The sequence below is a fragment of the Trichosurus vulpecula genome, chromosome 3 (assembly GCF_011100635.1).
Source record: "Trichosurus vulpecula isolate mTriVul1 chromosome 3, mTriVul1.pri, whole genome shotgun sequence".
NCBI classification, from domain to species: domain Eukaryota; kingdom Metazoa; phylum Chordata; class Mammalia; order Diprotodontia; family Phalangeridae; genus Trichosurus; species Trichosurus vulpecula.
In genome coordinates this window covers 22,898,210-22,911,971 of record NC_050575.1, presented here as the reverse complement: position 1 = coordinate 22,911,971, position 13,762 = coordinate 22,898,210, and the positions used below count along the sequence as shown (strand labels likewise).

The window sequence follows — 13,762 nt, the reverse complement described above, 5'->3', positions numbered from 1 at the left end:
ACTAACAATAAGCATCCTCTACATGACCAACAAGCACTCTCCTCTTGGCCTCAAGTAGCCTTGGATGGTAAAATGTTACCATCACCACTTACTGAATTATGATAGATACACACGTCCACAGACTTCTGATGGAAAGCATCTCACTCACTGAGTGAAGTAACTTCAGCTAACTTGTTTTTGCATCCCTGATTGGTTAATGGCAGGATGAAGTCAAGGGATGCAGCAACAACTTTTGTCATAGAAGGAAATTTAGACAATATAAAAAACAAAACTACAAAAAACAGTAACAATCTTTTAAAATGTTACTTTTAGATACTGACCTCTGACTTTGCAGCCATTAGCATCGTCCAAACTTTCTTCAGCTTCTTGGTCTTTCCCTGAGCTTCTTCCTGTAAACTAGTATATTTCTCTTCAATATCCAGGCGTTCTTGCTAAGGCAAAAATTGTTCCAAGTTCAGAAAATATTCTTTGTCAATAAGGAATGACAAAAATTATAAACTACTTAACAATGATCATTTCTGAATGAGATCCATACATATTACATGCTTTAAAATTTAACATACCCTTCTTAGCTCTTCACTGAAAAAGCTCCATATTAAGCAAACTACCCAACCATGAATAAAAGTCACCATTACCTCTTTTTCCTCAAGCTCTCTTCGAAGTTGTTCTGCTCTTTTCCTTCTTTCTTCTAGTTCCATATTAGATTCCTCCAGAAGTTTCTCTTGCTCCTCAGCCTTGGCCAACAAATCAACACCTCCCACAATCACCTTCTTTTCTAGTGCAGATAATTTTTCCAAAAGTGACTGATGCTCTTGTCTGTTTATTAAGATAAGAATACAATACAGTGAAATAACTGCTATTTTGACATTTATGATTTCCAGTAAAAAAGAAATTAAACCCAGAAAGCTTTACTAAATTTAAAAACTAAAAGAGGGCCTCAAAATTGGAATGTTAATTATTGAGCTCCTTCATCTCCCTTGCCTTTTTCCATTCAATCAAACTTCAGTGAATCACCACCCATTTTCTTCCCTGCAGTCACAGAGGAGATAATCCTATTCAATGAAAGCAATTTCTTTATGTCCTTTACCTATGATTCCCTATTACCACCTCCAAGACCTTGAAACAGCAAAGCAAACTTTCCCTCACATGCAACTTTAATCTCTCCTTCACTGGCCCCAAGGAACTTGAATTCTAATGCAGTAGGCAACATGTAAATAACTACGTATATGCAAAATACATACAAAGTAGATGTGAAGTAATCTCAGAAGGGAAGGCATTAGTGGCTGAGGGTGCTGGCAAAGGCTTCTGCACAAAATGGGATTTAAGCTGAGTCTTGAAGAAAGCCAAGAGGTTGGGGTGAGGAAGAACAGAACTGTAGGCACAGGGCAGAGCCATTGCAAAGGCATGGTCACAGGAGACGGAGTATTGGGCGAGGAAGAAAAAATAGGCCAACAAAGCTGTATTGTAGAGTACATGGAGGAAAATAATATGTAACAAGACTAAAACGGTTAAGAAAGGACCAAGCTGGGTGGAGCCAAGATGGCAGCTGGAAAGCAGGGACTTGCATAAGCTCCCAGCCAAGTCCCTCCAAAAACCTATAAAAAATGGCTCTGAACAAATTCTAGAACTGCAGAACCCACAAAAATAGCAGAGGGAAGCAGGGATCCAGCCCAGAACAGCCTGGATGGTCACTGGATGAGGTCTATTGCACATGGAGTGAAGGAGAGCAGAGCCCAGCATGGGTAGCGGCAGGACCAACCAGACCGGGAATTGGGTGGTACAGGCCCTAGCACCCTGAATCAGCAAGCTGTGGCAGTTACCAGACTTCTCAACCCACAAACACCAAAGACAACAGAGAAGGTTAGTGGGAAAAGCTGCTGGGACAGAGTGAAAGGAGTTGTGGTTTGGCCATCGCCCCAGGGGCAGTGGGGGAAGTGCAGCTACAAAACTACAGTTGCAGTTGCTGCTCACCCCAGGCCCACCTGGTGGGAGGAATTAAGTGGCGGATCAGAGCAGGAGTGCACAGCCTGCTGAAGATCCCATTCAGGTCCTGGCTGGCAGTTCTTGGGGAAGGAGGAGTGCTGGTGTGGCAGAGCTGGCTGTATAGAAATAGCTCTGAAAACAACAGCGCATCCCCTCAAGCTCGGAACAAAGTACTCTTTGCTCTACAAGCAGTCATACCCTGACAAAAACTCAAGGGTCAAGAAAGTTGGCTGGGAACATGGCCAGAAATCGAAAACGCACCCAGATTCAGTCTCAGACTGGAATCTTTCTTTGGTGACAAAGAAGACCAAAACATACACCCAGAAGAAGTCAACAAAGTTAAAGAGCCTACATCAAAAGCCTCCAAGAAAAACTGGTCTCAGGCCATGGAAGAGCTCAAAAAGGATTTGGAAAAGCAAGTTAGAGAAGTAGAGGAAAAATTGGGAAGAGAAATGAGAAGGATGGGGGAAAACCATGAAAAACAAGTCAATGACTTGCTACAGGAGACCCAAAAAAAAATAATGAAAAATATACTGAAGAAAACAACACCTTAAAAAATAGACTAACTCAAATGACGAAAGAGCTCCAAAAAGCCAATGAAGAGAAGAATACCTTGAAAGGCAGAATTAGGCAAATGGAAAAGGAGGTCCAAAAGACCACTGAAGAAAATACCACCTTAAAAATTAGACTGGAGCAAGTGGAAGCTAGTGACTTTATGAGAAATCAGGATATTATAAAACAGAACCAAAGGAATGAAAAAATGGAAGACAATGTGAAATATCTCATTGGAAAAACCACTGACCTGGAAAATAGATCCAGGAGAGATAATTTAAAAATTATTGGACTACCTGAAAGCCATGATCAAAAAAAGGGCCTAGATATCATCTTTCAAGAAATTATCAAGGAGAACTGCCCTGATATTCCAGAGCCAGAGGGGAAAATAGAAATTGAAAGAATCCACAGATTGCCTCCTCAAAAAGATCCCCAAAAGAAAACTCCTAGGAATATTGTTGCCAAATTCCAGAGCTCCCAGGTCAAGGAGAAAATACTGCAAGCAGCCAGAAAGAAACAATTTGAGTACTTTTGTGGAAAAACAATCAGGATAACACAGGATCTAGCAGCTTCCATATTAAGGGATCAAAGGGCTTGGAACAGGATATTCCAGAGGTCAACGGAGCTAGGATTAAAACCAAGAATCACCTACCCAGCAAAACCGAGTTTCATGCTCCAAGGCAAAATATGGATTTTCAATAAAATAGAGGACTTTCAAGCTTTCTCAGTGAAAAGACCAGAGCTGAATAGAAAATGTGACTTTCAAACAAAAGAATCAAGAGAAGCATGAAAAGGTAAACAAAAAAGAGAAATCCTAAGGGACTTACTAAAGTTGAACTGTTTTGTTTGCATTCCTACATGGAAAGATGATGTATATGATTCATAAGACCTCAGTATTAGAGTAGCTGAAAGGAATATGCATATATATGTGTATATGTAAATATATACATATGTGCGTATGTATGTACACACGTAGGGGTGTGTGTGTGTGTGTATATATATACATATATATATTATATATATATTATATATATATAGACACAGGACACAGGGTGAGTTGAATATGAAGGGATGATATCTAAAAAAATAAAATCAAATTAAGGGATAAGAGAGGAATATATTGAGAGAGGGAGAAAGGGAGAGATAGAATGGGGTAAATTATCTCACATAAAAGTGGCAAGAAAAGCAGTTCTGTAGAAAGGGAAGAGGGGGCAGGTGGGGAGGAATGAGTAAATCTTGCTCTCATTGGATTTGACCTGAGGAGGGAATACCATACACACTCAATTGGGTACCTTACCCCACAGGAGAGAAGGAGGAAGAAGATAAAAAAGGGGGGATGATAGAAGGGAGGGAAGATAGGGGGAGGAGGTAACCAAAAACAAACACTTTCGAAAAGGGACAGGGTCAAGGGAGAAAATTCAATAAAAGGGGATGGGTTAGGAAGGAGCAAAACATAGTTAGTCTTTCACAACATGAGTATAGTGGAAGGGTTTTACATAATGATACGCATGTGGCCTATGCTGAATTGCTTGTCTTCTTAGGGAGGGTGGGTAGGGAGGGAAGAGGGGAGAGAATTTGGAACTCAAAGTTTTAAAAACAGACGTTCAAAAACAAACAAAAAAAGTTTTTGCGTGCAACTAGGAAATAAGATACACAGGCAATGGGGCGTAGAAATTTATCTTGCCCTACAAGAGAAGAAGGGAAAGGGGGATGGGAGGGGAGTGGGGTGACAGAAGGGAAGGCTGACTGGGGAACAGGGCAACCAGAATATAAGCCATCTTGGAGTGGGTGGGAGGGTAGAAATGGGGAGAAAATTCGTAATTCAAACTCTTGTGAAAATCAATGCTGAAAACTAAGTATATTAAATAAATTAAATTTTTTAAAAAAGGGAAAAAAAAGAAAGGACCAAGCTGTGAAAAGCTTTAAATTCCAAATAGGGCTTAATGTTTAATCCTAGGGGCAGTAAGGAGCCACCGGAGTTTACTGAGTAGGGGGAGAAAAAAGAGAAAGGAGTGACATGGTCAGACCTTGCAATGTTAAGGTGGGACTTTTTGCTGTTGGCCTTTAATGATTCTGGCCTTTGTTTGAATGGGGCAGATAAAGTGGGATGTTTTTGTATTTCTCAGCACTGAGACAACTGGAAGCCATTGATTTGTATCTGATGTGATATTGGGGGTGGGGAACTTCTCCACGCCCAGCCTGGGTGAGGTCAGGGCCCTAGGGCCCTGAACAGGATATATAAGGGCAAAGGTTAGTGTTCTCCCTGGGAGCTCTGTGACACAGCAGGAGTGGATTGTGACTCTGGGCCACCTGTTGTAATGAGCTCCCCGGCTGTTGATAACTACGAATTGTATTTGGTCTGTAATTCAGGGTGCTGGTTTTTTCCCCTAAACTCAGTAAATGATATTTGTATGCTGGATTAAAGTAAGACTGTTAACCCCTTAACGTTGCTTTCCTTAGTAAAGCAGATGAAAAGGACCTGGGCTAGCAGCATTCTGTGAGCTGGTTGTTGTTGGCTTTAGACCCTCACAGCAGCTGCTAGCCCGATTGTTGATAAGGACCTAATCTTTAGGAAAATCACTTTAGTAGCTGAATGGAAGACGGACTGCAGTGGGGAAAGAGTTTGAGAAAGGGAAACCAGTTGGAAAATTGTTACTAATAGCACTTCCCAATTTCAAACTATATTAAAAAGCAGCATTCATCAAAACCATCTGGACTAGATATAGATCAATATCTAGCACTCTATATCAAGATAAATTACAAATGAATATTTAACTTAAGACATAAAAAGTGATCATCATAAATAAACGGGAGAAGCATGTAATAAGGTAAGAGTTAGATCTAAGAATAAGGAAAGAATTCATGGCCAAAGAAGAGATAGAGGATCAAAGGAGGTAAAATGGATAATTAGGATTACATAAAATTAAAAAGGTTTTTACACAAACAAAACCAATTAGAAGAGAAGAAGGTAAATGGAGAAGTTTTTGCTGTAAGTTTCTCTGATGAAAGTCTCATTTCCAAGATATATAGGGAATGGACTGAAATTTAGAAGAACCAAACCTCAAATGATAAATGGTCAAAGGATATGAAGAGGAAGTTTTTAGAAGAAGAAACAGAAGTTATCAAAATCCAGATGAAAAAATGCTCTAAATCACGAATAATTAGAGAAATGCAAATTAAAAGGTAAGGTTGGTGCCACCTCACACCCATCAGATTGGTATAGTCAACAAAAACAGAAAATGACAAATGCTAGAGGAACCAGGAGAAAAAAAAAAGTACATCAATGTACCGTTGGCACAACTGTGAAGTGGTTCAGCCATTCTGGAAAGTAATTTGAAACTATGTCCCTTGACTCAGCAATACCAGTCCTAGGTCTACATCTCAAAGAGATCAAAGAAAAGAGGAAAAGGACCCATATATATATAATTACTTATAGCAGTTTATAATTATCAACCACAATTCCAAGAGGACTGATGTTGAAACATGCTACTCATCTCTTGATACAGAGTGAAAGGCTCAGAGTGAAAAATGAGACAATTTTTTTTTTTGCACATGGCTAATGTGGAAATTTGCTTTGATCAACTATATATGTTTATATTGTTGCTTGTTGGGGATGGGAAGCGTGAGAGGGTAGATTTCTGCTGAATGAAAAAATACATATAATTTTTAAAAATGTCTATGTTTGTGTCTTACTAACAGTAGCAAACAAAGCCATTATAAAATTGAGTTAGTACATAACACCAATGTTTCCCCCATAAACAAAACAAAAAACAAATTACTTTAGAATTTATCACATATGACGATATTCTTAAGTATCTTTATGAAACTATTCCATTCCAAAGAACCAGGAACTAAAGTTGGATAAATAAAAATTTTAATTGGAATTAAATTTTCTTGTTTCAACCAGATTACAAACTACTAATGACATTTATATAGAATTTTAAGGTTTTCAAACTGCCTAACATACATTATCTCACTTGAGACTTTCATTACAACAGATCATAATACTCACTGGGCTTTAAGAAGATCTTTCTCCCTCTTTTCTAGTTCAGCTCTGGCTTTATTTCTTTCTTCTTCTTCCATATCAAGTTTGGTTTCAAGTGCTTTCCTCTCCTCATCAATCTTTGCTTGCATTTCAACCATCTTATCTGGGGAAACCTTCTTTTTACCTATGTGAGTTTTATTTAAACATGATTATCACTAAAGTCAAGTAGAAGAGAGGGCTGTAAAATAATATGGTGAAATGTTCCTCAATTTAAAAACAGAATATTTACCAACTGGATAATTATAGTTTGTTTTCTATATCATAAGTGCCCAGAATAGCCTTTCTGAAGCAGTCACCAAATTCAAGGAGGCAATAAGCCAATAATCAACCAAGGAAAAAGAAAGGCAAAATAGACCCATCCAGAAATGGGGTAAGAAAACAGATAAAAAGCAAATAAAAATAATTTATACAATTATATGGATCTAACAAATGCCCCAAACATGTAAACTACGTGCCGTTTAATTCCTTTTCTTAGCACAAGGAATAAATCCAAGCAACTTCTTCATTTAGCCAGAACGTGTAACTTGAATATCCAACCCAAATAACTTATTCTTGTTGAAGTTATATTTTCAATGTAAATCAATAAGAACTAGTTATTTTTTAACTTTTTAAAATTTTTTTTTTTACTATCAACTAAACTTGTTTAATAAAAATGCAAAGTTTACATTATATGTACAATATATGTTTTAAGATGGCTTATGGTAAATAAATTTTATATTGATGATAATCTCCAACTTACTAATGGGTTGTTACAAATGTTTTATGTTAAATTAGTTATTTGAAATATGGAATAAGTTTTCGATGAAGACAGTATTCTATGTGGTTAAGAAGAGAAAGGCTCCAATAAAAGAAAGAAGAAAATAAGAAAACAGAGGCAGTAAAATGTAGTTAAAAGAATAATGGATTTGGAATTTACAGGACATAACTAGCACTCTAGGGACTATACTTTATCTAAACTTTGTACTTCCCCCTAGGATACAGCATAATATAATATACACAGATTGCCTTCTCACTGGATGTTTTCAAGCAAAAGTCAGATGACTATCTGTCAGATGATACAAAGGGGATTCCTGTTATGAGTTGGACTAGATGGCCTCTAATGGGCTCTTTCAACTCTGAAGTTATATGATTCTATTAGGTGCTCCCACTGTTCATGTGGCCTGCATGTGCATACATTCAGTTACTGTGACTTATTAACATGAAAAAATTCAGAAACATGGATAAACTTACCAGATAGACAGAATGGTGTAATGGAAAGAGCAACAGACTTGGAATCACAAGATTTTGGTTCTAATCCTTAAGTCACTTTTTAACCACTATGGCCTTCAGTCTCCCCATCATTAAAGCAGGAATGATAATTCTTGAACTACCTACCTCATAGGGTTGTTATAAGAATTACTATTAAAGTTCTTTAAACCAAAAGTGAGATATAAATATGTTACAACTATTATCATTAGGCCTTCTTAAATGACTAATATAAAATATTAGCACAAAAAATATGGGATCATAAGATTTAAAGTTCCAAGGGCTTTTCGAGAGTTTTAGAGTTCAATCTCTTCGTTTACATGAGGACACTGAGGCCCAAGAAGCATAAATGACTTGCCTGAAGTAACACTGACAATAAAGAGCAAAACCTGAAATCAAATCCAGGTGTGCTTGGACTCCAAATGCAGTGCTCTACATGAAAGAATTGGAATGAAAATATACTTTTTAATTAACAAAAAAATTAAAAAGAATTAAAGCTAAGTTAATTTTACAAAGTTGCTTGTGAAAATGAATACAAGAAAATCCAATTCTAGTAACACAACTTTGAAACATCCTCTCCTTCAGAGAAAGAGCGTTAATTGATTTGGGAGACTCCTAAATGTTTGCTATTATTGATTTCTGCCCCAAAATTCCACAGAAAGAATGGGGTAAGCAAGGAGAATTTATAGACATTAAACAGTTGACCTCTCTACCCAGAGTCAATCACTTCTGCTGTAAAAAGGAAAAAATACTATAGAGAAGACAGGCGAAAGAGCAATGTACAGGGGGACTACATGGCTCTGAACACGTATTTTCTCTGGTTTCTTCAAGGAAGTTTAAATAAGATCTTCTGCTGCCCAGGGAGAAAAGCAGCTTAGCATTCAATACAAACTTCTAAAACAGAGACGACAGTCTATTTCTACATTTCGTACGGCTCGAAAAGAAATTCTACTGAGCAACAGCACAAACAGTATGAACAGGAAATTAAATGATAGTGTTGATCCAATCACTTATGCTCTGGTGTGGTGTGATTAATTGCAGTCCAGAAGTTAAAATTAAAAAACGACCTCTGTTGACCTCTTTGGCCCAGGCACCTTAACTTTATTTTATGAATTCCAAATGGCTAAAAATTCATTTTCTTTTTATAAAGTAGCTCCTAAATTTTCAAGGACTTCAACATTTCTATCACCTTTTTCTTAGGAACGAGGATGGTGAAAGAGTTGCAAAGCAGAGTATTAACATATTAAGGACGACTAAATTTTGAATTAGATGAAATTTGTGTTAATTGATATAAAGAATATTATGACAGGGCAGATATAAATGGTAAAAAGGGAGTAATGTGACCAATGTTTGGGAATGTACTAATTTTATTAAGTTTGTAGGGTATTTGTTTTCCTATAATAAAAAATTATAAATCATATAATCTATGTAAATATAAAATAAGTAAAATAGATATAAATCATACAGATATATTTAAATCATAAATATAAGCTGAGCACAAAACAAAAATTAGTCTGAAAAGCATGTTGGTACACCCGATTTTACTTCCAAAATTCAATTTTGTGAGTGTTTCCCAAGGCAGGCTTTAAAGAAAAATTCAGTGCATGCCCAGAAAACAAGGAGGAAAAATAGATCCCAAGATTGATCAATGGCAGCAGGGGCTGTCCTAGTTCAAAACATATCAAAAATGTTTAAATTTGTAACTAGAGAAAGTAAAATGTACTCCAACGGAAGAAAACAAAGGAAAACATTTTAATAACTTCTTTATATTTCAATAAGTGCCTGCCATCAAAAGGAAAAAAATTATCTTGGCAATTCAGATTAAATATCATTATTACATGAATTTCATGAGTAAATCTGAATCATCCAGGTAATTTGCTCATTTACATATTCAGGTGGTACAAACTTGAGTTATACTGTGCTCTGTATAATATTTTTCTCAAGGAATTTTATGTATTTATCTTTTATTTTTTAAAAAAGCCCCTTTTTAATAATGTGTTAACTACAGCCAAAGTTAATTTAAGTGTCAAAATTTATATCATTAATCCTCAAGCAAAGAAGAAAGAGTTTTGATCACCTTCCTGAATTCTTACAAGCATCATACTGTTCTAGGTCAGAATGCATTTGAAAAATTTTAGATCTGGTTACCAAAAGTCTTGTGTTAATCTATATTATGCAGTATTAGAGTAAGAAGGGTTTTGTTTTGTTTTGTTTTTTTGCAGAGAGGGGCACTTTCTAAGACAATAAGGTGTAGAGAAGGTGCTAACTTACATTAGATGAAGGAGTTTTCTTATGTGGGATTCCCTCTCTCAATCAAATCACATGTACGGTTCTAATCCCCTATTCAGGTGAATGAGTGAAAGACAAGAATTTCACTCTAACAAAACGTAAAATGCCTGAATGCAGGGACTATTTCATTTTGTTTTTATATCTTCAGCACTCAGGAGTGGAGCTTTACATACAGTAGGCACCTACTTAAGTGTTTATTCAACTGAACTGAAAATGGAAATAAAAATTAAATATTAGCTAAGTGTTTTACTCCCTCCTTACCTAGGAAAAATGGAAAGATGGCTGGAGGTTATTAACTTTGTTTTTATAATGTAAAAATTTAGTTTACTGAGTTAAGAATTTAGAAATCAAAAGTTTAAAGATGTTAAGTTCTTCCTGAAAAAATTAAAATATCAAATACTTACCTTGTCAAAATAAATTATTTTCAGTAATTTCTTCTCAATTAAAAAAAAAACTTGAACAAGTCCTTTACAAGATCAATAATTGTACCATGTGGAGTGCAAATCAATCACACCAACCTGCTTGATCTTGCAATAAGCAGAAGTAAGTAAATCGTAGACAGGAAGCATGTGCATAGAGATGAGGAGGAAAAAAAGAAACATTATTTCTTTTATAAAACAATAAAATATGTAAAGGTATTAATCTATAGTGTAGCTATAGCAAAAAATAAAATAATTACCAAAGCAAAAAGAGACTCCTATATAAAACTAAGGCAACAGATTCCAGGCATATCTCCCCATTAACATCCTTTCATAGTTCCCAAAAAATATGATCAAGTGAAATAATTTTATTATTAATTAATCCAAAGGAAATATGTCATAGATGTATTTATTGTGCACAGAGAATCAGCATTTGGATTTAATTGTAACATATTATTGTTATCATAAAGCAATACTGATTAGGACACAACTTTATGAAGGCTATGTCTGTATATCCGGTTAACAGTTATGATTTAATTAGGACAAGAAAGAATGTTCATTTACTTTAAGCTTTTTTTAAAATCTAACTTCAGCAGCTCACTCTATCAAAAATGGTCACCAATATCAAATTTAGTAATATGTGATTGTACCTATATTACACATGGAGCCAGAAAACTTAATGTTAAGATAAATGCCCAGAGAGCAGTCCAAAATTGCATATTTATTCAAAACTACTCATTTAACTTATACTTTGTTTCTATAAATTCCCAATTTTAATATTCCTTGACAGGATAATGACAAAACGTTATGTTCCACTTGTAGAAAACCAGATATTTCAAACTTATAAAACAGAAATATTATCTTATGAGTCATCTGCATTAAGAAAGGATTCTTTGCCTCAACAAACTTTTCACCTCTGGTTTTCTTTAAATAGTAAATTTAATTTTTTTAAATTTAAAAGTAAATTATTGATGCACATTCAAAAACGATGTGATTTTTCAAAATTTAATTTCTTTACAATTTTGTCAGATTATATTTCAGAAGAATATTATAGAAAGGTACACCCCTATGTCACAAGTCATCAAATTACTTTCAGCATATTAGTGGATAGTTAACTGTAATTGCTATGATGCAACTACAGAAGTCAATCCTAACTAGCTGATCAAGCACTTTAGACCTAAACAAAAGATAAATCTAATTCTTTAAATAGAAGAATACACAACAAACACATGCTAGGGGAAACTACCTCTCTAATTCCCAATGTACAGATACATCTGTGAGGGGAAAAAAATTAATCTGAAGTGCTAGGCACATGCTTGACTATTTCAAGGATCTGTGATCCTGTTGGTATAACACCAGCCCTTCTTTGCCTTAGAAGATGATCTTCACTGAGTTGTGGTGGCAAAAAGAATTAATCATCTGAATCATTTGATGAGCCTCTCCAAAGCCTTTACATCCTGGTAGAACCTGCCAGAGCTCATATTCAATAAGCATATACCTTGAGAACCCCAAGTTGCCTCCATACCACTATAAGACATTGAAAAAGGAATTTAACGGAGGCTAGGCACACAATAAGTTATAATCAAGTTGCTGAATTAAATGAAATACATTCCAAAGTGTCTTTTAGTAAAATTACTATTTTAAAATCCAGCTAAAAGAAATTGTTTTCAATCAGCAAATGAAATTAAGATCATAGGTTGTAGTCTCCCACTTAGATGATGTTATCCTATCTGTATGATAATGCAAAATAGTATCGTATGGTACATCTGCAACCACTCTAACATATACTAGTCCAAAAAATAGGTGCTAATATTGGTTTGGTAAAATGGTTAACAATTGTCATCAGAGAAAGAGCATTTCAATATTTTTGGAACTCTTCCTTTAGCAGAGACCTACAACCATGAGAACGTTTATCCAGCCTTTTAAATTAGGTTAGGAAAGGTTAAGTATAAAGATAATGTTTTAAAAGAAAGTAAGCTGCAAGCTAGTCTGAGAAAGCACTGCTCCCTCCCTCTTTTCTATGAATTTCTCTTAAAATAAATAAATTAAATTAAAATGTTCTTGTTTAAGGAAAACAGCCTTTGTTTAAGAATAGTCTAAATAGATTCTGCACAATTTTTTCCATGGCTCTGTGACTTCTCTAAGCCTGTTTCAGTGTTCCTCTCATATACCAAACTGTCAAAGTATTATACATCTCTGTCCACTTCAGTTCCTACTAAATTCGTTTTTAAACAATGGAATACATGTCAAAGGAAGCAAGATCATCTTCAGAACTCATACATGTACATCTCTTCTCATTTTTAATCTAGAGCTAACGCTAAATTTGGCAGAATTCTTCAGAGGATTAAAACACTAACAGGCTGTTAAGCTTTTATTAAATTCGATTATGTTTTTAGGGGCATGGTTTGGCTCACTAGTATAACAAGAGATTAATAAATCAAGTCATAATGTAAGTTCTAACATATTTTCAATTTCAGATTAGACTTTGACAAACTAACTAAATAAAACAACCCACTAATACCAATGGTAACTAACCAATTAACCTTCATATACAGCTTACTAGTTCTCTTTACATTATCTCATTTGCAAAGCACGGATTTATAAATGACTCTTAAGCTTAGCGTAAGTTTAATAATATTGCTTAATTGGAAATTTATCAAGAGAAAAAAAAAACACACGCTTTGGCCTAGTGAAAAATCCTCCGGTGTTTTTTGTCGTCGTCGTTGTTTTTAAGTAACAGGGAGCAGTGCAGCATTTGTAACATGAAGCACAAAAGTTACGGTAGAGCCAAAGCTTTGTTAGAGGATTTTAACAGCTCCCACTCACTAGTCAAGGATTTATCCAGGGGTTTCTCTACCACAGAGCATGTAGAATCTGAACTACTGCTGCTTCTACTGCCTGGAAAACAAAGAAATGAGCCCAAGGGAAAACCAAAGAAAGAAAAAATAAGAAAATGAAATCACAGAGAAAAATTTAGTTCTAGAATATAGAATGTGAAAGACCTACAAAATTTTTTTAAAGCCTATACTATATATTTTTCTTTAAAAACAGTCTTAGAAAACTATTATTCACTAGACTTTCATAATACCAATCTCAGAAAAATAACTCATTTAGTAATCTACTAATACTCATTACTCACCCAAAACATATTAATTCAGTAAGCTGGAATGGAGATTAGCCACCTCTGACATTTGAGTCTGTTAAATCTCTCTAGATTACTTAAAGGAAC

At 35.2% G+C, this 13,762-nt stretch overlaps 1 protein-coding gene across 3 annotated transcripts in view; it reads right to left on the bottom strand.

The window, feature by feature from the left end:
- KIF3A (kinesin family member 3A) overlaps positions 1–13,762 on the bottom strand; it is a 66,967-nt gene that overhangs the window by 14,203 nt on the left and 39,002 nt on the right. The window contains exons 10-14 of one of the 3 annotated variants that reach the window (XM_036750276.1): positions 13,360–13,431; positions 10,633–10,641; positions 6,548–6,704; positions 636–816; positions 321–431 (exon numbers count right to left, since the gene is read on the bottom strand). In XM_036750276.1, coding sequence (XP_036606171.1) covers positions 321–431; positions 636–816; positions 6,548–6,704; positions 10,633–10,641; positions 13,360–13,431 — 530 coding nt within the window. The remainder of the gene's footprint in view (positions 1–320; positions 432–635; positions 817–6,547; positions 6,705–10,632; positions 10,642–13,359; positions 13,432–13,762) is intronic. The other 2 variants (XM_036750277.1, XM_036750278.1) reach the window with 2 other exon arrangements.